The sequence below is a fragment of the Hyla sarda genome, chromosome 12, assembly GCF_029499605.1.
Source record: "Hyla sarda isolate aHylSar1 chromosome 12, aHylSar1.hap1, whole genome shotgun sequence".
Taxonomy (NCBI): Eukaryota; Metazoa; Chordata; class Amphibia; order Anura; family Hylidae; genus Hyla; species Hyla sarda.
In genome coordinates this window covers 56982247-57009267 of record NC_079200.1, presented here as the reverse complement: position 1 = coordinate 57009267, position 27021 = coordinate 56982247, and the positions used below count along the sequence as shown (strand labels likewise).

General features: G+C 43.2%; 1 protein-coding gene across 1 annotated transcript in view; it reads right to left on the bottom strand.

The window, feature by feature from the left end:
* LOC130296235 (cadherin-like protein 26) overlaps positions 1-27021 on the bottom strand; it is a 173329-nt gene that overhangs the window by 137963 nt on the left and 8345 nt on the right. The window contains exon 2 of the mRNA XM_056547570.1: positions 2136-2213. Within this exon, the coding sequence (XP_056403545.1) occupies positions 2136-2213 (78 nt within the window). The remainder of the gene's footprint in view (positions 1-2135; positions 2214-27021) is intronic.

Below are 27021 nucleotides of genomic sequence, written 5' to 3'. Positions count from 1 at the left end.
ACCTCCTATCCAGTCCTCTTTTCCCGTTATCCTCTTTCAACCTCCTATACCGACCACCTATCCCGTCCTGATATCCCGTCCTCCTATCTCGACCTCCTTTCCCCTCCTCCTATCTCGACCTCCTTTCCCATCCTCCTATCTCGACCTCCTATCCCTACCTTCTATCCCGACCTGTAATATGTGTACCAGGTATTGAAATATTTCCAGCCATAGGGAAGTTACGTGGGAACATACATTTCCCATTGATTTGCATGGGACAAAAACCCTGACCCTGACAAATGGGGGTGAGTAAGGGTTAAATTACCTATCCTATGTTTGTTGTTGACATATAAGTAACGTGTGCCAAGATTCATGTTAATATCTTTAGCCGTTTGGACGTAATGCTGGAACATGCACACACACATACAGCTTCTAGCTTCAAAAATGATGGACTTCCATACACAATTTCAACCCCTTTTTCCCCCCTTAAGGATATAATTTTGAAAAATCCTTTCTTATTCCTTGTCTACGTCTTAAAAACAACACCTGTTAAAAAATTCAGCTTTCTAGGTCCAAGGGTTTAGGCTGGGCGTTGATGAGTCAGTGAGTCAGGCCTTCTCTTTTTATATATATATATATATATATATATATATATATATATATATATATATATATATATACGGTGTCCCGGTACCGTATAGTATACCGTACCTTGTATGGTGGTCCCCAAAGCCAGAGTTACTTCATTCCGGTAGGGTCCTCCTTGTGGGATAGCCCCTAGTCATCTTTTCCTTCTTTAATTTTGTAATGTTTGTATGTATATTTAATTGTGTATATAGTGTCGCAGGACCTTAGGTCATATGACTAATGTTAATTCTATGTTAAACGACCTTCCTAGGTCACATGGGTGGTCACATGTTTAGATCACATAATTCCTTGCGTAAAGTGATTGACAGATGGTATGGACGGTATGGACCAATGAGCTCAAAGCCAGCCCCTGCCCATATAAGGGAACTGCCAACCAATCCTCGCTCTCTTGGGTTCCGGACTAGCAGAGAGGAGAGATCTGTGCAACTTTCAAAGACAAGACCAGGCCGAAGCCTGATAATACCGCAACTTACCAAATCATGAGTTACAATACAACTCCCCGCTAAAGTCTGCGTGACTGCTGGACCTAAACTCAATCCCCTAAATCCAGCGGAACAGCACATATAAATCTCCTGAGCTTAAAACTTAAAACTGCATAAAACCTGCAGTAAAAGTTCCGACAGTTTTCTGAAACCTCCGGTTGTGGACAATCCTTTATTATTCCTCCCTATCGCTCTTGGGACGGGTGGCGATAGGACCAGCATACACAGAGGAGCCCTCACGCTGGTGTCACCCTTTCATCACTGCACAACTACACCCCATATACCCTACACCCCCACAAGCTTACTATATATATAGATATATATATATGTGTGTATGTATGAGCTAGGTGGACCTTTTTAGGATGAATATGGGCTCAAAATCTGTTCTTAAACTGTTGGCCAATTTTTAGAAGACTCTATCTTAAAGCAGTGGTAAAGAACAAAGTCTGCATCTTTGAAGAAGATCATGATTTTTATGCAGGACAGTGCTTCATCTCATGCATTGAAGTACTCTATTGCTTAGCTAGCCAGTAAAGGCCTTTTTCTTGCTCCTCTTGCCCTTGCAAACAGCTGCGGGGCTAAGCCTTTTGTGAAACTTTGATTAAAGTCAATGTGAGTTATCGAAATTGCATAACTCCCCTGCTTTGGCGGTTTTTGGCTTTTAACACTACCTCTGGCAGCTGTAAACAGGTCCAAGGTGGCTGGGAATAAGCAATTTGCTGAGGTGGGACAAAGAAATAATGACACGGTCCCCTTCCTCGCCTGACCTAAACCCTATTGTGGGCCTTTCTTAAACAGGGGATTAACAGTGAATAGTGTACCTCTCAGTACAGTGTGTGTTTGTGGGGGGGGGGGGGGGGGGGTGGAGGGGGAGGGGGCTTTTGTTGCTGTTTGACAAAAGGTTGATCGAAATCTCACATTTCATCCAACCTAACTTTCTTCTGGAGGGTGCCACATCTGACAATGCAGATAGATTATAGCTCGACAGAAAATGCAAAACATATCTCTACTGAGGCGTTTCCATACCTTATTTGCGATGATGTTCCCTCTAGTACCTGAAGAAGATTCACTTTGAAGAACACCTGACAGTACCACCAGAAGAACCTGAAAGAAGATAAAACAGTCAGACCCATGTACAGTACATGACACAAGGTTTAGTAGGCAGTAATGACTACTGGTTCCAAAATGCTTGGAATAGTAGTTTTGTAAGGTTGTCAGCCTCTGCTTTAAATCGTTTTAACTGCAACCAACCCATATAAAACTTCACAGATTGCAAGACCACCTCTTTGAGATGACCACCCCTTTATTCAGACAAGATGTCCAATGACAGGTTTTCAATCCACCATACAATAGGGGTCATTTTCTTTGAGAAGACCACCTACATAGAAGACCCCTCTTAAATGTAATTTTGGATGTTTTGTTTTTTGTTTTTATTTTCAAAGTGATTTTACTGCATATAACGTATATGAAATCTTTTCTAGGGTCTCTTGAGAGATAATGCAGTATTGTGGTGTTGACAGAATAGACGCAGAAACAGGTGTGATGCAAACAATACCTGACCGGGGTCACATTTCAAAGAGCATCATGAATCTGTCATGACGATTCCTTCAGGACATGGGCGGGTTTAGTCATTTCATTGTGTGAAACCAACAGCATGCGTTTGAGTGTGACCAAAAACAATCTTTAGTCACGGGTTCTAAAACTAGACCCCTTGGTGAGGGTTTAGGGGACCTAGGACTGGTTCTTGCTAATGGCGGCAACCCACAATCATGGGGCCCAATACTATTCCTATAGTCACTGTAGAACATTCCTTCTGGTAATGTCTTTGTGTTATTGACAGGTGTTGCACTTTTCATGGAAGATAGCAGCCATGTTTTTCTGAACAACTGCTTCAATATTCATACATTCACAGCAAGGCTCACCCCAACCAACCACAGCACATATGTGCCCCACTCTGTACCCCACCATCCATCTTGCCCCATCCTCTCTAACCTCCTTTACATGATGTTGCGTCAACTATTCTAGGTTTACCAACATTTTAAAATCTCAAATCATGACATTTAAGCCCTGCTTTATGTTGGGTGGGATGTATATACACCATAACCCTTTCACTTTGTTACCCAATTTCGAACAGTAACCAGGCAAACTTGAAACTGTTAAGAAGTATGAAACACATTAATTTAGACCTATATCAGGAAGGACCTGCACTTGGGCATCCCCTCCCCTCACACTACCTCCATCATTGTCATATCCAGGAAAGTTTAACCAGATTCCCACCCTCTTTTTAACCAACATAGTGATGCAGTAGACCAATATTATACCCAGTGCAAGGGTTTGTTACTATTATATCTGGTCTAGACAATCCTATATGAGCCACACACATAACCAGCATCTGCATCCTGTCCTAATAGTTCCCTGCATTGTAACAACCCAGACACTAGACTGTTAAGCTCAAAAAGAATTGTATAGACTGAATACAACTGCAAAAAACACTCAGCTGTAAAAAGTATTGGGTCTGTACAGATTTTCCCCTTCTGGGTGTGAACAAAAATATTCCCATTCACTGACAGCATGCAGAGATTGTAAAATCACTGCTGTAACTGCAACAATCCGTATATGGACATATATGTTCTACCTATGGCATAACATTCTCTGTGCATAAAGAAACAGTTCCTCCCTTTCTAGCTGCTGGCCTTACAGAGCAGAAGACATATCAGAGAAGAGTTGACCAAAAGCGGCAAAGGGTCTAGCAGGTTGTATATGGCAAGGAGGAGTTTTTACTGATAGCTCCTAGGCCGCAGGCATAAAGAAGCCTGTGGCCTGCAGGCACTCCGTGCTGAGCATAGTAGCATGAATGTTCTAGATCCTGGGCATTAAAGGAGTAAAAAGAAAAAAGGAAAAAATAGGTGCACTCCTAGTGCAGGGGATCCGGGATAATGTTAGAACCTCTGCATAATTGTGTTCCCCGCTTACCAGATTATGTGTACTAAGAGCACAACACCTTGGTGTGCCCGTAGAATCACTGTAGATTAAGGTCATTTGGTGATGATTAAACCAAAGGATTAGTTGAAAAAAGCAACCAATCCTAAAAATCGGACTCTTGCTAGTATCGGCTCTTTCTAGTTTCAAAAAGATATTGCAACAGAAAATAACTTTTCCTGAGGGGTGAGGTGAAAATAAGCAGGGGTTGTCTCTGCACAAGAATCATCTTTATAGCATGTCATGGAATAGTGTACTGACCATTAGGTTACATGTTTCTTTACTACTCAATTTTGGGGGACAGGACAGTGTTTAGAGGGAGACTAGGCACATTAACTTGCAAGTGAGATGAATGGAAAATATCATGAGGAGACAGCAGTGAGAGTGGCAGTAAGAAGTGCTGTTAGCCTGGGCTTGGACATCAGTGCTCCGGCCTGTCCTTCTGTGAAAGAGGCGAGGCGGGGCGGGGCGGGGCGTGAAGGCTGAAAAAGCAATGGAGTCCTGGAGGCTGAGAGATGCAATGCAGACCAGAGTGCAGATAAGGGTCATTTGTTCATAAAGTCTAATTCTTCACAGAAGAGGCAGTGGTGCTTCCTTGGCAATGGCCCTATCAAAGTGTGGTATCCCGGTACCTTGTATGGTGGTCCCCAAAGTCAGAGTTACTTAGTTCCAGTAGGGTCCTCCTGGTGGGATAGCCCCTAGTCACCTCTTCCTTCTTTAATTTTATGATGTTTCATGTATAAGTAATTATATATTTAATTGTCCATATAGTGTCGCAGGACCTTAGGTCATGTGACTAGTGCTACTTCTTTAGGTTATGCTTAAGGACCTTCCGAGGTCACATGGTATGGTCACATGTCAGACCATAATCCTTTGTAAGGAGAATTGACATATGGTATGGACCAATGAGCTTAAGGCCAGCCCCTGCCCATATAAGAGAGCTGTAGCCAATGATCTCTCTCTTGCTCCTGAGCTACAAAGCAAGCAGCATTATCTCTTGGGTGCCGGACAATCAGAGAGAGAGGAGATCTGTGCTACTTTCAAACACAAGACCAGGCCAGAAGGCAGCAAATTCCGCAACTTGCGAAATCGTGAGTTTAACTACCAATCCCTGCTAAAGCTAGCGTGACTACTGGACCTAATACCAATCCCCTAAATCCAGTGGAACAGCGCATATTAACCTCCTAAGCTCTATAAAACTCACGAGGTCCCAACCAGCTGTCAAACTCCAAATAGACTTTGTTACATGGACTGTTCCTGTTTAACCCTGCATAAAAGCTGCAGTAAAAGCTCCGACAGTTTTCTGCAAAATGATTGTGGACAATCATTTATTTAATACCTCCCTATAGCTCTTGGGATGGGTGGCAATAGGACAAGCATATACAGAGGAGCCCACACCCTGGCATCACGAGTGATAAGGGTTAAACAAGCACCCTTTAGTTACCGCACAGCTACACCCCATATATCCTACACCCCCAGGCATCCACAAAAGAAAATGACAAAAAGTAGTAATATTAAACAAAAAAACCCTGTCAGGGTGGCTTCAAACTACGTTTGTAGTGTACAGGTGCCGGATCCGTTTGGGAGCAGCGAAGACCATTAATTTCGATGAGCCGACCGGAGTCAAACGCTCATTCCGGTCGGCTCATTTGTGCCCCGTATACGGTTTTCTGACCCGACCTAAAAGGTTAGAGTATATGTATATAGTATATGGGGCAAAAATAAGCCAACCGAAGTCAGTGTTTGACTCCGGTCAGCTCATTGAAATGTATGGGGTTCGGCTGGGATATGGGAGCGGCCGGTTTTGGTCCTCTCAACCGGATCTGGCAACCGTACACTACAAACGTAGTGTGAACACACCCTTACTGTTATTTCCTGATCCCATGTCTGTTCAGATTCAGAGTCTCATGAATAAACCAAGCTAACCAACAGAAGAACCTGAAGACCCCATCAGATCTGTGGACCGAAGAGCCTCTTCCTGTCTTGAAGTGGTTAATATTGTGTGTATTCATATACAAAGTCTATTCTGGCTGTGACCTTGCATTGATCTTGGAATAAGCCCCGAGCTGTATTCTGGGCCCAGCGTCGCAAGAATCAACAGAGCTTTACAAAGAGCCCTAGGAAAAAACTGAAACACTAGTTACTCTCAGACAAGACTCAGCAAGAAAACACCTTACTAAATGGCCAATGTCCAGCTCCAGGGGTTCAGTCTGTGGCCAAGCTACAATAAGACCCAAGACTCCATGACCCATAACCATAATATAAACTTAACATGATATTTCTATTATCCTCCATCATGTGTTTGTACAGTTAGTAGAAAGGGTTTGGCCTCCTTACATGCGATAGAATATGCAGCTACAAGTCTTCTGCATTTCTTCACTCTTCTTGAGGGTGTGTTGAGGTAATCAGGTCACTCCTTGAGCTCCAGGCTTATCGGTGGATTCAACACTTCACAATCCGAAAGTTCTGAGTGTAACATAAAACTCACATAACAAAATACAGCACAGCCATAGGGGGAAGTTTATCATTGTTTTAGTCTATTTTTGTGGTGTTGATTTGTTGCACAATTTGTTGTAGTTGCTGTTTAAATACTTTTCATTGTGACTTCTGCTTTAGAAGCTTTTTTTAAAATAGTGTAGCTCTGCCATAGCCCTCAATTTGTCGCAAAACGAGACCAACTCAGACCTGGCTTACAAAACTGCCTGTGGACACCATTTTTAAAAAGTTGCATATTTTGGTGCAATGGGGGGAAAGTTACATAAATAGGAGGAACCATACAAAGTGGTGTACTTAGTGTCATTTCAAAAAAATGTGTAGCAGCACCATATTTATCACATACCATGCAACCATTAAAAAAATTTGGTGCACATACACATTGCCACCAAAAAAATTGAAGGTGTAGAAAAATCGTTCATGATAAATTTCCTCCAAATTCCTCTCTAGACGTTCAAAAGTGACCAAATTGTGCGGATGATCATAGGACCAAAGGGATCATGTTTCTCCTTGAAGTAAAAGCCAAAATGACATATGGGTCTTATAGGCCATTCATGCTCCACTGGGAATTCTGGGAAGAAGAATATGCAAAGTAAATGCCAAAGAGGATAGTAAGGATACTAGAAGTTTCACTAGAGATTAGATGGTCTGTAGTTCCCACCACTTTCAACCATCTTTTTTTTAATTATGTATAGACACCTTTGGAGTCTCATGAGTTGACAGTGAATGGAGGTGTATTTAGTCTTCCTCTATTAATCTTAACCAAGCATCACATCACGTGTTCTGGAGGACCATTAGTATCTAGTGAACTCAGAGGTTAAAGGAGTACTTCGGTGGAAAACATTTTTTTTTTTTTAAATCTACTGGTGCCAGAAATTGATATAGATTTGTAAATTACTTCTATTTAAAAAATCTTAATCCTTCCAGTACTTATCAGCTGCTGTATGATACAGAGGAAGTTGTGTAGTTATTTCCAGTCTGACCACAGTGGTCTCTACTGACACCTCTATTTATGTCAGGAACTGTCCAGAGCAGGAGAGGTTTGCTATGAGGATTTGCTTCTACTCTGGACAGTTCCTCACACAGATAGAGGTGGCAGCAGAGAGCACTGTGGTCAGGCTGAAAAGAATTACATGACTTTCTCTGTAGTATACCGCAGCTGATAAGCACTGGAAGGCTAACGAGAAGTAATTTACAAATCTGTTTAACTTTTTGGCACCACTTAATTTACAAAAAAAAAAAATTCTACCCTTTTAACCAGTTCAAAACCAGGACAATTCCTCGAGTTCATAACCAGACAGATTTTATTTTCAATATTTATTTTTTGTTATTTTTTTTCTCATTTATTTATTCAAATATTTGCACATTTTTTCTTTTATACAAAGTGCTTTATTATTGTTATTTTTATCATAGTTTTTTGTATAGGAAAAAAACATAATATTGACTTTTTATTTTCTTGTTTTTAATTGTGTCCACTTTCTCTTATTCATTTTTATATAGGGCATATATCGCATATGTGGAGGTGCTGCAATTGGTGCTTTTCTCATATTTTATATATTTAGTTATTCTTCTTTTGTCATTATTTATATTTTAATTTAGCACATTATGAGAGACCTTTTGGAACTATTTAGCACTTAACAATCATGTTTTTATCACTATGGAATCAGAACGCATCATAGTTGCTTCCCAAACTGTATATACAATGCTTATTATGTGGACCAGCCAAAAACTTTTAAAGACATTCCAATTCCTAAAACACCACTATATCTGTTGTCTGTGGTATGTAAGGGGTACTCCAGGGAAGTATATATACATATCTCCACAGCCACTACTCCCTGTAAACCATCCTGCCTGATATGCATGGCTCCTGTGACCTCTGTTGTCTTCTCTGGCTGATTGATATTCTTTTCCATACTTTTCTCCCCTTGCCTACATCTCCCAGCAATCATTGCAGCTCTGCTGCCCTGCCACTAAAGGAAGCCTGAAACCATGTGGTCTGAGTCTCTCAGTAGGGTGGGGGCTGCTTTCAGAGAGGGATTTGGCCAGAGACAGAGTGGATGACTGGATGATGTAATTCTTGTGATGTCCGCTTTTGTGTTTTTGCATTTTTCCGTTTTAGGCCCTGTTCACACTGTTTTTATGTATCATCTGTTTTCTGTGCTATTCTTCCTGGCTAGGGAATAGTTAATGGTATTAGCCAATAAGAACTTGGGTGGAGCTATTTAAACCTGAGCTCTGCTACACTCTGTGCTGGTTATTAGATCTACTCTGACTATGTTATTAGTTTTATCTTTGCCAAGTTTGTTTGACTGAGTTTTAGCCATGGTTATTATACCTGTTTATGGGATTATGTATGTCTGTTCTGCTTTAACCTTGTTATCTTAGTCTGTGTTCACACTGTGAGTCTTGCTTGAACCCGTGCTCAGTATTTAGTATTCCTGTTTAGAATCCTGATTAGTATTCCTCCATGATGTGGAGTTTGCTTTTTGTATTTTCCTTCTAGGACAGTATCCTGATCACACGGTGGAGTGTGCCCGCTGGCTAGAAGTCTTTTTGGAGATAGTATTGATGTCCCTCCATGTTTAGAGGGGGGAGTCTAGTATGTTCTAGATAACTTGCCAGGATCCATCTGAAGACTTTGACTAGACACAATGTAACCAAGAAAAGGAAGACTTGATCTCTCAAATAGGCACTTCTCAAACTTGGCATACAGACAATTATTCCTGAGGTGCTGGAGAAGCTGCCGGACATGAGAACAATGATCTTCCAAGTTGGATGAGAAGATCAGTATATCATCAAGATATACCACAACACATGTGTAAAACAAATCACGGAAAATGTCATTCACAAATTCTTGAAAGACAGCTAGAGCGTTACAGAGGCCAAATGGCTTCACAAGGTATTCAAAGTGTCCATCTCGAGTGTTAAAGGCAGTTTATTCCATTCATCTCCTTCACAAATCCAAATGAGATTGTATGCTCCCCGAAGATCCAATATGGAGAAAATCTTGGCTCCCTAAAGACGATCAAAAAGTTCAGAAATTAAACGCAAAGGATAGCAATTTTTGATTGTTATTTTGTTAAATCCCCGGTAGTCAATACAAGGATGAAGGGAACCATCCTTCTTCCCGACAAAGAAGAAGCCAGCTCTAGCTGGGGAGGAGGATTTAAGGATGAAACCCTTATGGAGGGTCTCCTTGATATATTTAGCCATGGCTTGCATCTCTGGAACAGACAAAAGGATAAATTCTTATCTGGGGAGGCAAAGTCCTTGGCTGTAAGTCAATAGGACAGTCATAGGGACAATGTGATAGAAGAATTTCAGCCTGCTTTTCACTGAATACATCAGAGTAGTCTTGATAAGGAAGAGGCAATCCCGGGATAGAAGAAGGCGTATTGATAGACTTAGGCAGGGTAGGCTCAAGACAGTGTTTTTGGCAAAAGAATCCCCAGTGGGTGACCTCACCAGACCTCCAGTTGAGAAGTGGAGTATGACGTTGAAGCCAAGGAAGACCAAGAAGAAGCTCCGAAGTACAATGTGGAAGCATATACAACTAAATATTTCCCTTATGTAACACACCCCCTTGCATAACGAGAGGTTCAGTGCGGAAAAGCACAGTACAGTTCAGGTTTTCTCCATTGAGAGAGGAAATGTACATAGGCTTAGCAAGCAAAGTCACTGGAAATCGATGTTTATGGACCAGAGAGGCATCATTGAAATCTCCAGCAGAACCGGAGTCCAAAAAGGCAGAAGGAAAGAAAGATGTCTTGGCTCGCACAAATCCTAGGTGCGAGCTTTTCCCGGACGCTAAGGACATATAGTACAGTCGTTGAGAAAATGCTCCGGACTGGCACAATATAGGCACAAATTCTCATTGCGTTGACGGGATCTTTCCTGCAGCGGTAGGATCCACCTGCATTGTCTCTTCGACAGGAGACATAGGAGACGGTAGAGGTGGATGCTGGAACACAGGTGCTAGACAAGGAAATCGCTGAATACGGACAGGTTCTCTTTCCAGACGAATTTCTTCCTGCCTCTCGGCAAAACGCACATCAATTTGAGTGTCCAAAAGGATAAACTCACTCAAGGTAGATGGAGGATCTCGTGCTGCAAGAGCATCCTTGATTCTACTAGACAGTCTTTTTTTAAAGTACAAGGCCTCGTTGTTCCAAGCCAGCTCAGAAGCAGGAGTGTGAAATTTAACCGCGTTGTTGCCTACTGAGGAGACACAGGAGCAGGTTGCAGCTGCTGTTGCTGCTGCCTGCCGGGCTAACTGCTGCGACTGTTGAGCCACAACGGTAGAGAGATCCAGAAAATCAGGCAGAGGCACCCCAGCGGGATCCATGGCCAGATCTTACTGTTGGTGGCAAGGAGGTAGTAGATCCGCTGAGCCTGTGCGAATGATGGCTTGGGCCTTGTCAAGGAGTGGAATCTAAGGTGCTGCTGGTTTTCACCAGAGCCCGCCACAAAGTGAGATGGACTTGCTGCAGCAGGCGGCACCCAGGTCGCTACCCTGACACAACTCGTCCACACAGGCTGCTGAGAAGAAAACGTGGTACAGGAGGAATATGGCAACTCGTAGTCAGGATAGCAGAAGATCAGGGCTGGCAGCATGGTAGCAAGAACAGGGACATTGCAAGAGGTCCCGGAGCAGGTAGGGCAGGAAGATGGTAAGGCAAGATACAATAAATGCTTTCACTAGGGCACTGGGCACACAAAGATCCATCAAGAGGTAGAGGGAGGTGCACATACTCATAGAGAAGGGACAGGTGCAAACACTAAGTAAGGGCGCACTGGCCCTTTAAATCTCAGAGCTACGGCACGTGCGCGCCCTAGGAGGCGGGGACGCATGCGCCTGCGGTGTGAGAATGAGGAGGAAACAGAAGAAGGAGGAGGTGAGTGACGACCCGAGATTTATGGAGGACAGAGGAAGAGAGCACTCACGGCCAGTGTAACCGGCCGGAGCGCTCGCCGTAACAACGTCTTCTAAAATCAGCGTCGTTCCCTTCTCTTCTCCAGGTTATCATACCAATTTCTTCCAGCCACAATTCTTTACCATTAAAACTAGAAAACAAACCTATTAGGCTCTGCACTTTTCCTGCATTAGCCTCCAGATTCCCCTTTTAAAAGTGAAGAGGAATGCAGGGGTGTAAAGGGGTAACAGAAGGGTGTAGAATAGTGTACATGAGTAACAGGTGTGTAAAGGAGTGTACATAGGTGACAGAGGGGTGTTGAGGGGTGTACATGGGTGACATGGGGGCGTAGGGGGTGACAGAAGGGTGTCCATGGGTATAGAGGAGTGTACATGGGTGACAGGGGAGTAGGGGGTGACAGGGGGCGACAGAGGGGTGTAAATGGGTGACAGGGGTGTTGGGGGTGTAGAGGAGTGTACATCGGATACAGAGGGGTGTAGAAGAGTTTACATGGGTGACAGGGGTGTTGGGGTGTAGAAGAGTGTACATGGGGTGTTGAGGGGTGTACAGGGGTGACAGATGGTTGTAGAAGAGTGTACATGGGTGACAGATGGTTGTAGAAGAGTGTACATGGGTGACGGGGGTATAGGGGTGAAAGAGGGGTGGACAGGAATGACAAAGGGACAGATGGGTAAATAGTGGGGGTTGGACATTGGTAATGGGGGTAAACTGGGGGTGGTCAGAGGGGTGGTGAACATGGGTGACAGGGGCGGACAAGGTGGACATGGATGACAGAGAAGTGGACGTGGGTGAAAGGGGGTGACAGAGGGGTGACAAAGAGGGGTGGACAGGGGTGACAGAGGGAAGAGGGTGCGGTACCTTAATTAAGCTGAGCTGTTTTTCAATGTCCTTCTGCAGGGTGCTGGGAGGATGGTCCTGGGGCGGGGAGGATGATTCTAGGGGCCGGGAGGATGGTTCTGGGGCCAGGTGGATGGATCGGCACACCATCCCCTTTGCATATATCCCCTTCCCAGCCTATGCGCCTGTGACTCACTCACAGGCTTCCCTTCCACCCTGCACCACTGTGATTCACAGGCATGCAGGCGGGGGTGGGAGATTAAAAAAAAATAATTGCCGGTGCGTCGCGGTTCCCTGGGCAAGGCCTGACGGAACCCCGGTTGGAAATCACTGCCATAGATGTTCATCTGCAAATAAAGCTTCCCCATGACCAATGAGAAACACCAAGCAACAAGGAGCCAATACATGATAATTCTTAGTGTCTTTGATTGGCTTCTGAATTCTTTTTATGTATACAAATGGCATAAATATGAAAATGTCATAAAGGTTATTATACATTTTGCTGCTTCCTTAGTGCATCATGCTTAGACCTATCCACCGTTCCAGTTATACAACAATATCTACCACATAAACTATTACTAAGGAGAAAACTTATTCCATTTCTGTACCAGTTGTTCCCCATCCCATCTCTCAGCATAAAGTCTTAGAAAAACAGAAACTGCAGCTTCATCCTCCTCCTCCCTTTCTTCAATTTAAGGGAACCAGTTACCAAGTTTAACCTATATAACTTTATGCAACATGTTATATAGAGTAAAATAAAGTTTCTTACCAGGCCCCAATATCCTCCTTTCAATGTATACAATTGTAACAGAGTTATATTAATTTGTTGTGTGTATGAACAACGCCCATACAACAGAGCTCCAGCCTCTCTGTTCAACAGTTCATGATTAGACACACGTGTATAGGGCACAATTCCAGCTGACACGCCGGCAACTAAGACTTAGGTGAGTGTACACATTAATGTAAGTGACTCACTGTTTAGTAGAAAGTTTCTTTCAGATTTATTCAAGTGTTTTCAGGTTATTCATTGTCTCGCAGGACATCAGGTTAGCAGCAATACATCAAAGCAGCATAGGTGGAAACAAGCTCCGTGCTCCCTTCAGTCATGGCCCAAGGTTTCAGGGGCAAGCCCCCTTAGTCCAAAGGATAGGGGATAAGATGTCTGATCGCGGGGGTCCCGCCACTGAGGGCCCCACGATCTCCTTGCTGCACCCAGTGTTCGTTTAGAGCGTCAGATGGAGTGCCGGAGGCTCGGGACATCACGGCCACGCCCGCTCGTGATGTCATGGCCACACCCCCCCAGTGCAAGTCTATGGAAAGAGGAGTGACCGTGACATCACGAGCCTCTGCCCCGCATCGCCAGTCCAAAGGATAGGGGATAAGATGTCTAGGGGCAGAGTACCCCAGTAAGGGACCTTAGTAGACACCGATGAGGACATCAGGAGATGGTAAGAAACCTTATTTTCACTTACATAACTTGTTGCCACCAGTTATATATGGTAAAATCTATAGACAGGTTCTCTTAAACATTTGTTACTAAAGATTAGATTTCTAAATGTTCATAAAGATCCTGTAGGAAGGTAAAAGGGATCCTGGAAGGTGAAGATAATACTATACTACTGATTTATGATTACTAGAATTTCTATCAAGACAAGGTACAGACCCAACATAAATGGATTGTTGTGTAAGACTTGGCATTGAGTTTGGTGTTGTAAAGTGTAAAATGTGCTCCAAAATTATAGATCTAGTGTTTTAACCCATTAAGCCCAGGCTGCACCTACAATGACACAGAAAATCATCCATAAGAAGGTAAAGATTGCAATGAGCTCACAATTGGCACGCTGTCGGCATTGATTATTGCAGGAAAAGAACACAGCCAAAATGAAGTCGTGTGATATGCAATTAGGATAAATATTTGATGGCTACATCTGTTTGTTAATCTGCACGGAATGAGCCCCGGTGCCCATGCATTGTGCATGTCCCCTTAAAGAAAGAATATAAGCACTAAAACAAACAGATATATTCTAATGTGTGCAAATATCTCAAATCTTTGTTTAGACTATGCCCGATCCCATAGCCAAACAAGATGAAATAGTATCTTTCCTGATAAAACAGCGCCCCTATTGGCCAATCTAAGGAGAGATAGATATATTACATATGAGACAGAACATAGAGAAATGATACAGTATGTTACAACTGATATTTTTTAACCTGTAGTTGTATGTATTAATTTTTTTATTTTTTACTATACAAACACAGGTAAATGGTTATTATTGTAAGTACATTTGTCTTAGATAGAAACGAGATAGATACAGTAGATAGATAGATAGATAGATAGATAGGAGATAGAACAATATAAAATAGATAGCTATGTGGTGTCCCAGTACGGGATATGATCCTACAGTCCCGTGGGGTTGAGTCCCTATATGTCCCCGGGGCTCCCTGCAGTGTCTCCCCCTGTGTATATAAGTTTTCACTCGAAAGAGTAAATGACCTGTATAGTTAATCACATGATTATGTCACAGGTTTAAAGGGGTTATCCAGGAAAAAAATTTTTTTTATATATCAACTGGCTCCAGAAAGTTAAACAGATTTGTAAATTACTTCTATTAAAAAATCTTAATCCTTTCAGTACTTATGAGCTTCTGAAGTTAAGGTTGTTCTTTTCTGTCTAAGTGCTCTCTGATGACACCTGTCTCGGGAAACGCCCAGTTTAGAAGCAAATCCCCATAGCAAACCTCTTCTAAACTGGGCGGTTCCCTGAGACAGGTGTCATCAGAGAGCACTTAGACAGAAAAGAACAACCTTAACTTCAGAAGCTCATAAGTACTGAAAGGATTAAGATTTTTTTTAATAGAAGTAATTTTCAAATCTGTTTAACTTTCTGGAGCCAGTTGATATGTAAAAAAAAGTTATTTCCTGGAATACCCCTTTAAGTCATATGATTGTATTGTTACCCAGAGAACACCAGTGACCGGGTGACCTCGCTAGTAACCTATGGGCTCCTTGCACAGCCCCCTTTATAAGGAAGGGAGGAGTTGCAATCCCTCTCTTTCATCACACTTCATTTCCTGCTGAGGTCAAGTCCAGTCATTTGTCCCAGTGCCTGTGTCCAGCCATTGGAGGCCTCAAGCCTAAAGTCATCAAGTGAGTCAAGTCAAGTCTACTGTCTAGTCACCATGGCCTGCATTATAGTCAGTCTACCTACTGCAAGTCCCAGCAAGCCTGCGAGGTCTCTCTGTGTCACTGGCCACCTCTTTGGGATACTGGCTGAACTGTATAGACTGTACCACCTGTCTAACCTCAGTAAAAGCTACCATTACCCTTAACCTGGTCTTGGACTCTTTATTGCCCCTGCCTGACCTAGGACTAGCGGTACTACCTTCGGGTGGTTACATAGGCAAACCACGTCCTGGCATCAAGAACACAAAGGGGTTAATACCATCTACCCCTGGGCAACACCATCTGCCCTTTACAGCTCACCACAGATAGATAGATCAATAGATAGATATAAAATAGATAGAGATAGGTAGATAGATAGGACATAGATAGCTAAGTATTATAGAGATGATAGATAGATAGATACATTTTATTCCTCTCTCAGAACCTTTTTCAAGTAAAAAAAAGAAAGGTTTTGGAAGAGGGCGAAATCTGCATTTTGAACTTTGATGGAAAAAATACACAAATTTTTGACATTTTATCTACTGGAGTGTTGCATTAATCTTTTTTCTGTGCACAGAGAGAGAGAGAGAGAGAGAGAGAGAGAGATAAATAGATAGATAAGAGATATAGATAGTAGATACAGTAGATTCCATATAAATAAATTTATTCCATAACAAGTGTCTTACAAAGCAACATTTCAACCAGCTCTGCCTCGTCTTTCTCAAGCTGTGCACATGGTTGTGACTATATATATGGGCATCCATCAGATGCCAAAGTGAAATCAAATCAAACAATTGGTGCAATAAATACATAAAAAGTCATAATCAATTCATACAATCTGTGCATAAAAAGAGCAATAAGGTGCAAATAATTAACAAAGTGCATTTTAGTATCCATATACAAAATACATACAGTGCATATACAGTGTAAACGTGTTTAAAAACAGGTAATGACCATATTGTCATCACCTGTGTTGATTAAAAACAAATATGTCAGAGAATACACACACCATATATATGATTGGATGTAAACATACAGGCGATTCCTTTGCTAGCATGGTAAAAAGTTACTGCGCATGTGTGCCCGTCTAATGCGTCTCATGACGTGACGGACTAGATGAGCCAATGAGAGTATGGCATAATGTGTGGTCTTGGCAACCAGATAGCTCATCACTGCGCCGCCGCCGTCTATCTCGATGTGTCCATATTGATCTCAGCTGCGCCACCGCAGCTTCACTACTAGACACTGGTCGCCATCTTTATATAGGGCATATATATATATATATATATATATATATATATATATAAGTAAATAACTGTAAATAGCCCACAGTTGCTGTATCAGGCAGCTGTTATCATAATCTAAGGTGGAATGCATACTAGGGCATGGGTATTCTGGAATAGATAATATTGTCCCCACAAGACTCACATATTACATACACACATTGATCAGGGATGTCAGTCAATATGAAGCATGGCTACATATTACCGCAGCCACGCAACATGTTTTGTGCAAGTCCACACCGCATCCCCTCCTATCAGGTGACAGATGTCTTGTCAACAGCACAGGGATTCGTCCCTGTAGGACCCTCTCGTTCCATATTGTTCATTCAAAATATCTCACATAAACCGGGACTTAGGGGAAGAAATATACCCAAAGACCACCCTGTCTGTATTATAATTAATCATTGGCTCTCTCCAAACCGTCACATAACATACAACACCATGATCTATCAATACAAATAGGCGGGGGTGCGGTGTGGACTTGCACAAAACAATCTGAATTTTTATGTATTTATTGCACCAATTGTTTGATTTGATTTCACTTTGGCATCTGATGGATGCCCATGTATATATATATATATATATATATATATATATATATATATGTATATATATATATGTTATAGTCACAACCATGTGCACAGCTTGAGAAAGACCAGGCAGAGCTGGTGGAAACGTCCCTTTGTAAGACACTTGTTATGGCATAAATTCAATCTTTTTCCCCTATGGAGTGCTGTGGAGAGATTCCATTACTATTCGACAGTAATGCTGCTGGCGAATATTCGCAATGCGAATTTTATTCGCAAATATAGCACTATATATTCGTACTTACGAATATTGTTTTTTTTTTTTTTCTTCCACAGTACACATCACAGTGATCATCCCTCTCTGCTTCCAGCTTGTGTGGTGTAAAGAAGGCTCTGATACTACTGTGTGAGACTGGCGTGCAAATTTTAGTTTATGCTAATTTTTTTATATGCTAATTTTCGCATACGCAAATTTTCGCGTATGCAAAAATAAAACGCGAATATTACGAATATGCGAATTTAGCAAATATATGACGAATATTCGTCCATATATTCGCGAAATATCGCGAATTCGAATATGGCCTATGCCGCTCAACACTATTCGACAGGAGTCCCTAACCAAGGTTCAAGATTTTACGTGCACCCGGATATTTTCATTCACCTGCAGTGGTTGTGCTGTTCTTCTTCTCTTTTTTTAAGATAGATAGATAAAACAAATCCGAAAAGAGCAGCACTAGTGTATAAATACCAGTCACATACTGTAGGTGGTGCACGCTGACATACCGGCTTTGGTCACAAGTCCCACACAGACTGCGCCACACTTTTTGTGCACAGGCGCAGTGATTTTTCCACCAACGCCGTTATGGTGAATGCCCGGCATCTTTGGTGAGTGTCCACAAGCCACATCTGTTGCAGATTAATTATGATATAGTACAGCACATGATGTGCTTTTTACCTGTATTACACATGTACACTGGTGGTGATATATCAAGAAATGAAATGCACACGTATATCCCACTATGAAGAAGTTTTTTCATTATGTATTGACTATGATGTGATGACGGAATATGAATAATTCACTGTTATGTACTTTATTGTATTCACTAATTAATTGGAATGTATCTTGGGCTATTTAAAGCCGATCATTGTGCACATGTTCATGCTTGAGAAAGGTGGTGAGAGACCGCAGACACGTAGCTCTGTGACTTTGCCGGAGATGGAATAAACCACAGTTGATTTTTTTTCACTACTTCATTGTGTGCTGCAGACTTTTCTGCCTTAGATAGATAGATAGAAAATAGATAGATAGATATGAACGATAGATAGATAAGAGATAGATAGGCAAACATATCTATCATCTATTTGAGACAGATATATTATCTAAGCTTTCTATTCATTTAAAACTATACATGCAAGGAAGGGTTGAAGGGTTACCTAATACGTTTTCACCTATGCTTCTATAGATTTAGATAGTAAGGACATATGTGAAAAACTGATATTAGATAGATAGATAGAAGCACAGAAAATCTCCTCCAGTTCTTCCTTCAGGAAGCTCAGGTTGAAAATCTGGTTTTCTGAAGAACGTGGGGGAGGGTGTCCACCTCCTTCAGTGCACATAGAAGAGAGCAAACTAAGTTTTTGGTTGAAAGACTATGATATTAATGTTTTGAGTGCTTTCTCTCCAGCATTTAATTCACCAATATTGGACACGTTTTGCAAACTAGTGAAAAGAGATACAGACCGTTTGAAAGAAAACTTCATGAACTCCACGTGTTCCAATTTAATGAAAGAGCAGGTGGCAGCGATTGATGGACTTGTCCTTGACCATAATTTGGTCATAAAACCTGTCGACAAGGGAGGGGCCTTAACGGTCATGGACAAATCCAAATATATCGCAGAAACCACAAGACAATCGAGTGATTCCAGAAGGTCTCAGCAGACCCAAGATGGGAGATTGAACGAGTAATTAAAAACAGGTTACTCCCTGCTGTGGAACAGGGCCTTGCTGAGTGGGCATTATTTGATAGTCCAACATCCGGTTATACCATTCTTTTTATTTACTGCCAAAGATACACAAGTCTTTGCAGGATCCTCCTGGTCGCCATATCGTGTCTGGGAGGGATTCTGCAAAGAGTCACATCTCGATTTTTCTCAACAAGGTCCTATGCCCATACACCAGTAAGGCTAAGTCATACTTACAGGACACCACTGGCTTTTTAGAGAAGATTAAGAATATCTTTGTTCCAGAAGGTGCCATTGAGGCATCCCTGGATATTGTGAGTCTCTATACATCCATCCCCCACGATGGTGGTATCCAAGCGATCAGAAATGCAGTGGGGGGGAGGGGGATTTTCCATCAGAACATCTAGAACTGCTTGTTGGTCTGTTAGAGATAGTCCTTACCAAGAACAATTTTAAGTTCAACGAACAGCTCTATATAGAATGCGTTGGGACCGCAATGGGGACGAACGTCACACCGACTTAATGGGAATGTCTTCGTCTCCCATCTGGAAGAGGAGTTACAAAACACTGTATGGGTGTTCTTTATGTAGTGGCGTCCTATACAGTACAGTAGGAGGGATGTGTGTGCCGGAACTCCTCCCCTTCTGCTACAGGAAGATATTCCTTAATTATGATCATCACTTGAGCACAATCACTGAAAGATATCGGTACAGACTCTATTATTGTTTTTTTATTCACTTTGCTTATTTACATAGTAAGGGCTCCTGATGAGTGTTGTCAAATTTGTATATGAACCCCATCTATGTAATCATAATGTCATACTGTCTGTATTTGTATTAATTGAAACGTTGCTGTTCTGTTGTTTGGTGAATAAAGCCACACATACTTCCATATGATTCCTGAGTGCTGCTGTTTTTATGTGCTTGGATTTGTGTGAATCTAGACCTGAGTCTATAGAGCTTGCACCCGCCATTTTTTCTCAAGTGCTGCCCATTTTCAGAATTTTCTAGATAGATAGACATGAGATAGATAGATAGATAGAAAGATAGATAGAGACAGGTTTTGGCAATTGTTTATACTTGTAACACTCACGTTTCAGAAGACAGGAACCCTGGTGGATGTGGATCTGCTGGACCTGTGTGGCAGATGACTCGGACCACACCAGGGAGCGGAGTCTAAGGTGCCGCTCGTTTTCACCAGAGCCCACCGCGAAGCAGGATGGACTTGCTGCGGCGGGCGGCACCCAGGTCGCTACCCCTGGCACGACTCGACCACACAGGCGGCTGAGGAGATGTGAGGCACAGGAGCGATAAGGCAACTCGTAGTCAGGATAGCATAAGGTAAGGGCAGGCAGCACAGTAGCATTGTCAGGAACATAGCAAATGGTCAGCAGGCAGGCGGCAAGGAGCAAGATCAGGCCACTGAGCAAAGGATCAGATACACAGCAAGGCAACAACAGGAATGTTTTCTCTCAGGCTCAAGGCAACAAAGATCCAGCAGGGAAGTGAGGAGGGTAGAGGAATTTATCAATGAGCCACAGGTGAATTACACTAATGAGCGAACTGGCCATTTTAATCTTAAAGCTCCGGCGTACACGCACCCTAGGGGACACACACTCCGGAACAGAGAGGAAGAGCCGAGGGGCAGGAGAATCATCACCCGGTGAGTAACGGACTGGGGCTTGCATGCGAGCATGTCCTATGATGCGAGTCCAAGCCCTGTCGGCAGCAGCAGGTAAAAGGACCATGCGCTCACAGTCAGCAGTACCCCTGTCTTTGGTCTCCCCCCCCCCCCTCCTTTTATGAGTCAGAAAATTCCTGAGAAGGTCACGGTCCAGAATATTCTCCTCAGGCTCCCAAGATCTCTCCTCAGTACCGTAACCCTCCCAGTCGACCCAAAAAAATTGTTTACCTCTCAGAGTTTTTATAACAAGAATCTCTTTAACCTTGAAGATGTCAGAAGAGCCGGAGACAGGTGTGGGGACAAGATTCTTCCGAGAAAACTGGTTTCTGACAAGGGGCTTGAGGAGAGAGACATGGAACGAATTGGGAATACGTAACATAGCAGGTACACAGAGTTTGTAGGAGACAGGATTGATATTTGTAGAGTCTGGAAGGGACTAAGGTAACAAGGACCGAGCTTGTAACAGGGGATCTTGAAGCGGATGTACTTGGATGAAAGCCACACCATGTCACCAGGAGAGAAGGACGCAGGAGGTCTTCTACTTTTATCCACTCGCGCCTTCGTGCGTGAAGAAGCCTGGGATAATGACTATCGGGTCTGTTGCCAGGTGGTAGAGAAGTCACGGACAGCAGGACACCGAAAGAGGCTGGGAGAGGAGAGAGGAGAACGGAGATGGAGTCCGTAGTCAACAAAAAAGGGGGACGACCTCATGGTCTCGAAATCCTCATGATTATATGAGAATTCAGCCCAGGGGAGAAGGTAGACCCAATCATCTTGGTGAACTGAAACAAAATGTTGAAGATAAGTCTCAACGATTTGATTAACCCTCTCCACCTGCCCGTTGGACTGAGGGTGGTAGGCCGAGGAGAAGTCCTGATTGATGTCCAGACGGTTACAAAGGGCTTGCAAGAATTTAGAGACAAACTGCACACCTCGATCCGAAACTATATGCTGAGGAAGACCATGTAAACAAAAGACATGCAACAAAAAGTACTTCACCAGCTGCCGGGCAGAATAAAGACCTGGTAGAGGAATGAAATGAGCCATCTTGGAAAACCGATCTACAATGACCCAGATGACAGTGTTATTAATAGATGGTGGCAAATTGGTGATGAAATCCATGGCAATATGGGACCAGGGAGCCTCTGGAATGGGTAAAAACTGTAAGAGTCCTGCAGGTCTCTGTCGAGGAGTTTTGTCACGGGCACAAGTTTCACAGGAACGAACAAAATCAGAAACATCACGTTCAAGATGGGGCCACCAGTAATTCCGGGAAATAAGAAGTAGAGTCTTGCGTATTCCAGGATGTCCTGCTGTCAAGGAAAAATGACCCCATTTCTTCCTGGTCTCAGCGCTTGTTTTACTCTGCTGGTGTTGGAGGAAATCCCTTTTTTATGGGAAACTATTTTAGACTGAACTGATTGGAGGCAAAGACTTTGACAGGATTGTCCCCAACGAATAATCTTTCCAGTTCTCCAATCCAGTGGCGGAGAATGGCGTTGCAGCCAAGGAAGGCCAAGAAGAATCTCTGAAGTACAGTGTGGCAGAACATAGAATTCAATATTTTCTTTGTGCAATACTCCCACTTGCATGACAAGAGATTCTGTATGGAAGTGAACCATACAGGCCAGATTTTGGAGAGGAACAAGGGCTTGGCAAGCCGAGTAAGAGGAAGATGATACTTGTGAACCAAAGAAGCATCAATAAAGTCACCTGCTGATCCAGAATCCAAAAATGCTGTAGCACTGAAGGAAGACTTGTACAGAAATAGTTAAGCTTGGAGAGGTAGCATTCACACCCAGTGACATCTCTCCCACAAACCCTAGGTGCGAGCGTTTCCCGGATGTTGTGGGCGAGCTGTACAGTCCTTGAGGAAATGCTCCGGGCTAGCACAATACAAGCACAAATTCTGTGTCTCAGCAAAATGCACATTGCGTGTGGCCAAGTGGATAAGTTCAGTCAAAGAAGATGGAGGATCACATGCTGTGAGGGCAACTTTAATCCTGCTTGACAATCCTTTTTTGAATGTGGCACACAAGGCCTCATCATTCCATGCAAGTTCAGAGGCAAGAGTGCAGAAATGAATAGCGCAGTCCCCAACGGAAGAATTCCCTTGACATAGGTTCAGCAACACCATCTCAGCAGAAGAGACACATGCGGGTTCCTCAAAGACACTGTGAAATTCTGCCAACAAGGCCGACAAATTGGAGGATACCGGATCACCACAGTTCCAAAGGGGTGTAGCCCAGGCCAGTGCTATGACAAAGGCCACTTTCGCTCGGAAACAGTTCAGACATGAGCTGCAAGTGCATGAAGCACTGTGTAACGAAGCCTCTGCATGACTTGGAATCCCCATCATACTTGGAAAGTAAAGACGTAACTGGGAGCCAGAAGACACTGCAGGAGCCGGTGGTGGGAGTGGGCCAGGTTGCGGTATCTGCTGCTGTTGTAAGGCCAAAAGCTGTAGCATCATAGTGAAAGTTGAGAAAGTTGCTGAGCCTGTCAGGCCAACTGCTGCAAACTGACATACCTCAACGGAGGAAAGATCCGCGACTTCAGGCAGGGGTACCTCAGCGGGATCCATGGCCAGATCTTACTGTAACACTCAAGTTTCTGAAGAGAGAAAGACCGGTGGATGTGGATCTGCTGGACCTGTGTGGCAGATGACTTGGACTGTACCAGGGAGCGGAGTCTAAGGTTGTACTGGTTTTCACCAGAGCCCGCCGCAAAGCAGGATGGATTTGCTGTGGCAGGCAGCACCCAGGTCGCTACCCCTCGCACGGCTCGACCACACAGGCGGCTGAGGAGATGCGAGGCACAGGAGGCAGCTCGTAGTCAGGATAGCAGGTCAGGGAGGGCGGGACAGTAGCATTGTCAGGAACATAGACAAATGGTCAGTAGGCAGGCAGCAAAGAGCAAGGTCAGGTCATGGAGCAAAGAATCAGATACACAGCAAGGCAATAACAGGAATGCTTTCTCTCAGGCTCAAGCGAACAAAGATCTGGCAGGGAAGTGAGGAGGGTGGAGGAATTTATCTATGAGCCACAGGTGAATTAAACTAATGGGCGCACTGGCCCTAGGAGCAGAGAGGCAGAGGCGGGGACAGGAGAAACACTCAATGAGTGACGGTGGGGTTCACATGCGGGCACGTCCCGCGATGCGAGTCCCAGCAGCAGGTAACGGTACCATGCGCTCATGGCCAGCGTGTGCGGCCAGAGCGCATAACCTAACAATACTTAATTATCTACAATATCTATCTAGTATCTATCTATTTATCTAAACAGATAATAAGCAGCACATCCAACAAAAGAGTCCTTGAAAATGGCGGTGTGAGATCGCTGAAACGTTGTCTCTTATATGGAATAAAGAACACCTTTATTTGCACTAACTTTGGTGTGCTGCCTATTATCAACCTGTATCTATTTATCTATCTGTCTCATATCTACCTATTTCTCTATACAAGTGAAGGGTTATTAGTTTTAACCCCTTAATGACCATGGAAGAGTATACTCGTCCAATGGGCGTTAAGGTGGTATGGCACGGGCTCCCGACTCGAGTTGATTCTTGTAGCTGGGGGGCCGGCATCAATAGCCGACATGCGGCGATTGCCGCGGCCGGCTATTAACCCTTTAGATCACCGCTGTCAAAGCTGACAGCGGCATCTAAAGGTGCCTTTATTCCATCCCTGGTGGTCCAGTGGGGTGGATCGAACCACCCCCCACCCCCCACAACGCGGTCGCGGGGGGGTGATCCACTGCTGAGGTAGCCCGAGGGCTTACCTCTCGTCCTGTGTCGGCTCCCGTGCTCAGAATGATAAATGATAAATGATTAATTAATCAAGCGCAGAGCACACTGATCAATATGGTTCTATGGAACCACATTGAACTGTATGAGGAATCAAATGATCCCTCCTAAAAGTCCCTTAAGGGGACTAAAAGTGTAAAAAAAAAAAAAAAGTTGAAAAACGCACACATCAACCCCTTCCTTTTTAAAAGTTTAAATCAACCCCCTTTTCCCAAATTCCATGTAAAAAATATATAAACATAATAAAAATAAACATATGTGGTATCGCCGCATGCGTAAATGTCTGAACTATAAAAATATATTAATTAAACCGCAAGGTCAATGGCGTACGCGCAAAAAAGTTCCAAAGTAAGTTTTTCCAAAAGTATGACGAAATCAAACCTATATAAGTAGGGTATCATTTTAATCATACGGACCTACAGAATAAAGATAAAGTTTCATTTTTACCGAAAAATGCACTGCGTATGAACGGAAGCCCCCAAAATTTACAAAATTGTGTTTTTTCTTCAATTTTGTCGCACAATGATTTTTTTCCCCTGTTTCGCTGTAGATTTGGGGGTAAAATGACTGGTTTCATTGCAAAGTAGAATTGGTGGCACAAAAAAATAAGCCATCATATGGATTTTTAAGTGCAAAATTAAAAGGGTTATGATTTTTAAAAGGTGAAGAGGAAAAAACGAAAGTGAAAAAACAGAAAAATGCTTGGTCTTTAACGGGTTAAACATGTTGGTACAGTCTATCAATCCGACATAATATATTTTTCTATTGCATACCTATTTACCTGTGATGTGAGAGAGGTTTATATATGGTAGAATGATGGACAGATCAACAGATATATATATATTCAATTATTAATCTATGTAACTATCTATCTACGGTATTTTCCTATCTCCTATCTATCTATTTTTCTATCACCTATCTATATATCTATCTCCTATCTATCTATTTGATATCTATCTATATCATATTTATCTATCTTAGATATATCTTCAGAATTGATAACCTGTCTCTAGTATTTCTTTAGCTCTACATTTTTAGACTATCCTATTACACAGTCATGAGAATACTTTTCATTCCCCTTACCTTGTAGAACATAGTGTCACATAGACTTCTCTATAGTCATCATATTATATATTTTCTCTATGGAATTTACAAAAAAAAACTTCTGTGGCTCCTGTAGCCCTTGGGGCATCAGTAAATAATGCTGTGAAGTGTAGTGTTGTAGGATGTCAATGGAGTGTGTAATGGAAGCCCAGGGACCAGTATGGCTGCATTGTCAGATGTGGGCTCTAGTGTACATAGGTGTATACCTACATCAGAGTGTATGTGTAGTAAGTGTGTGGGTGTGTCTCATGCATTCTACAACACTACTGATAAATCTCTTTATTGCTTTTCTTCATATTTTATGTCCAGGGTATTTGCCATTGGGCACCAGTGGGCCTGTGGCTAGGGCAGGACTTTAAGGGGTATTCCGGGCAAAAACATTTTATCCCCTATCCAAAGGATAGGGGATAAGATGTCTGATCGCGGGAGGGGGGGGGGCCTCGCGGCTGAGACCCCCCGCGATCTCCCTGCAGCACCCGCATTCTATGCGGGTGCTGAATCTCCAGTTTTGGAAACCTCCGGGTTTCCGGGACTGGGGACGTGATGTCACGCCATGCCCCCTCCATTCATGTCTATGGGAGGGGGCGTGATGGCCGTCACGCCCCCTCCCATAGACATGAATGGAGGGGGCGTGGCGTGACGTCACATCCCCAGTCCCGGAAACACGGAGGTTCCCGGAGGCTTTTATGCATATTTGTGACAGATCTGCATGAAAAACATCCAGTGCCTATGTATTCACCCTAATGGAGGGAATTCAGTCCAAATGCCCTTATATACAGGTCTACTGGGCTAAGGTAATGTGCTATCTCGATGACGTCATAAATTCCCTTGACCCCGAAAGTGTGTTTTCTGTGTGCCATTGACTATAAAAGTTTCTGCTCCCTCTCATAATATCCCATAAATCAGGGCTTGACAAATCTCAGGTCACCATGGCGTCTCTGAATTTCGTGGTGGTGCTCAGGTTTTTGTCTGCCCAATAAGGATTGTCCATCTTTAATAAAAAAAACTTTCACTTACCTTCGTGTCCATTCCTGCACTGATCTCCCATCATGACAAGATACTTATGACTGTGACACACAGGGGGGAATGATGAGGGGACAGTATTGTCTGTCACACAGGGGAAAATGAGGGAGCAGTAATGACT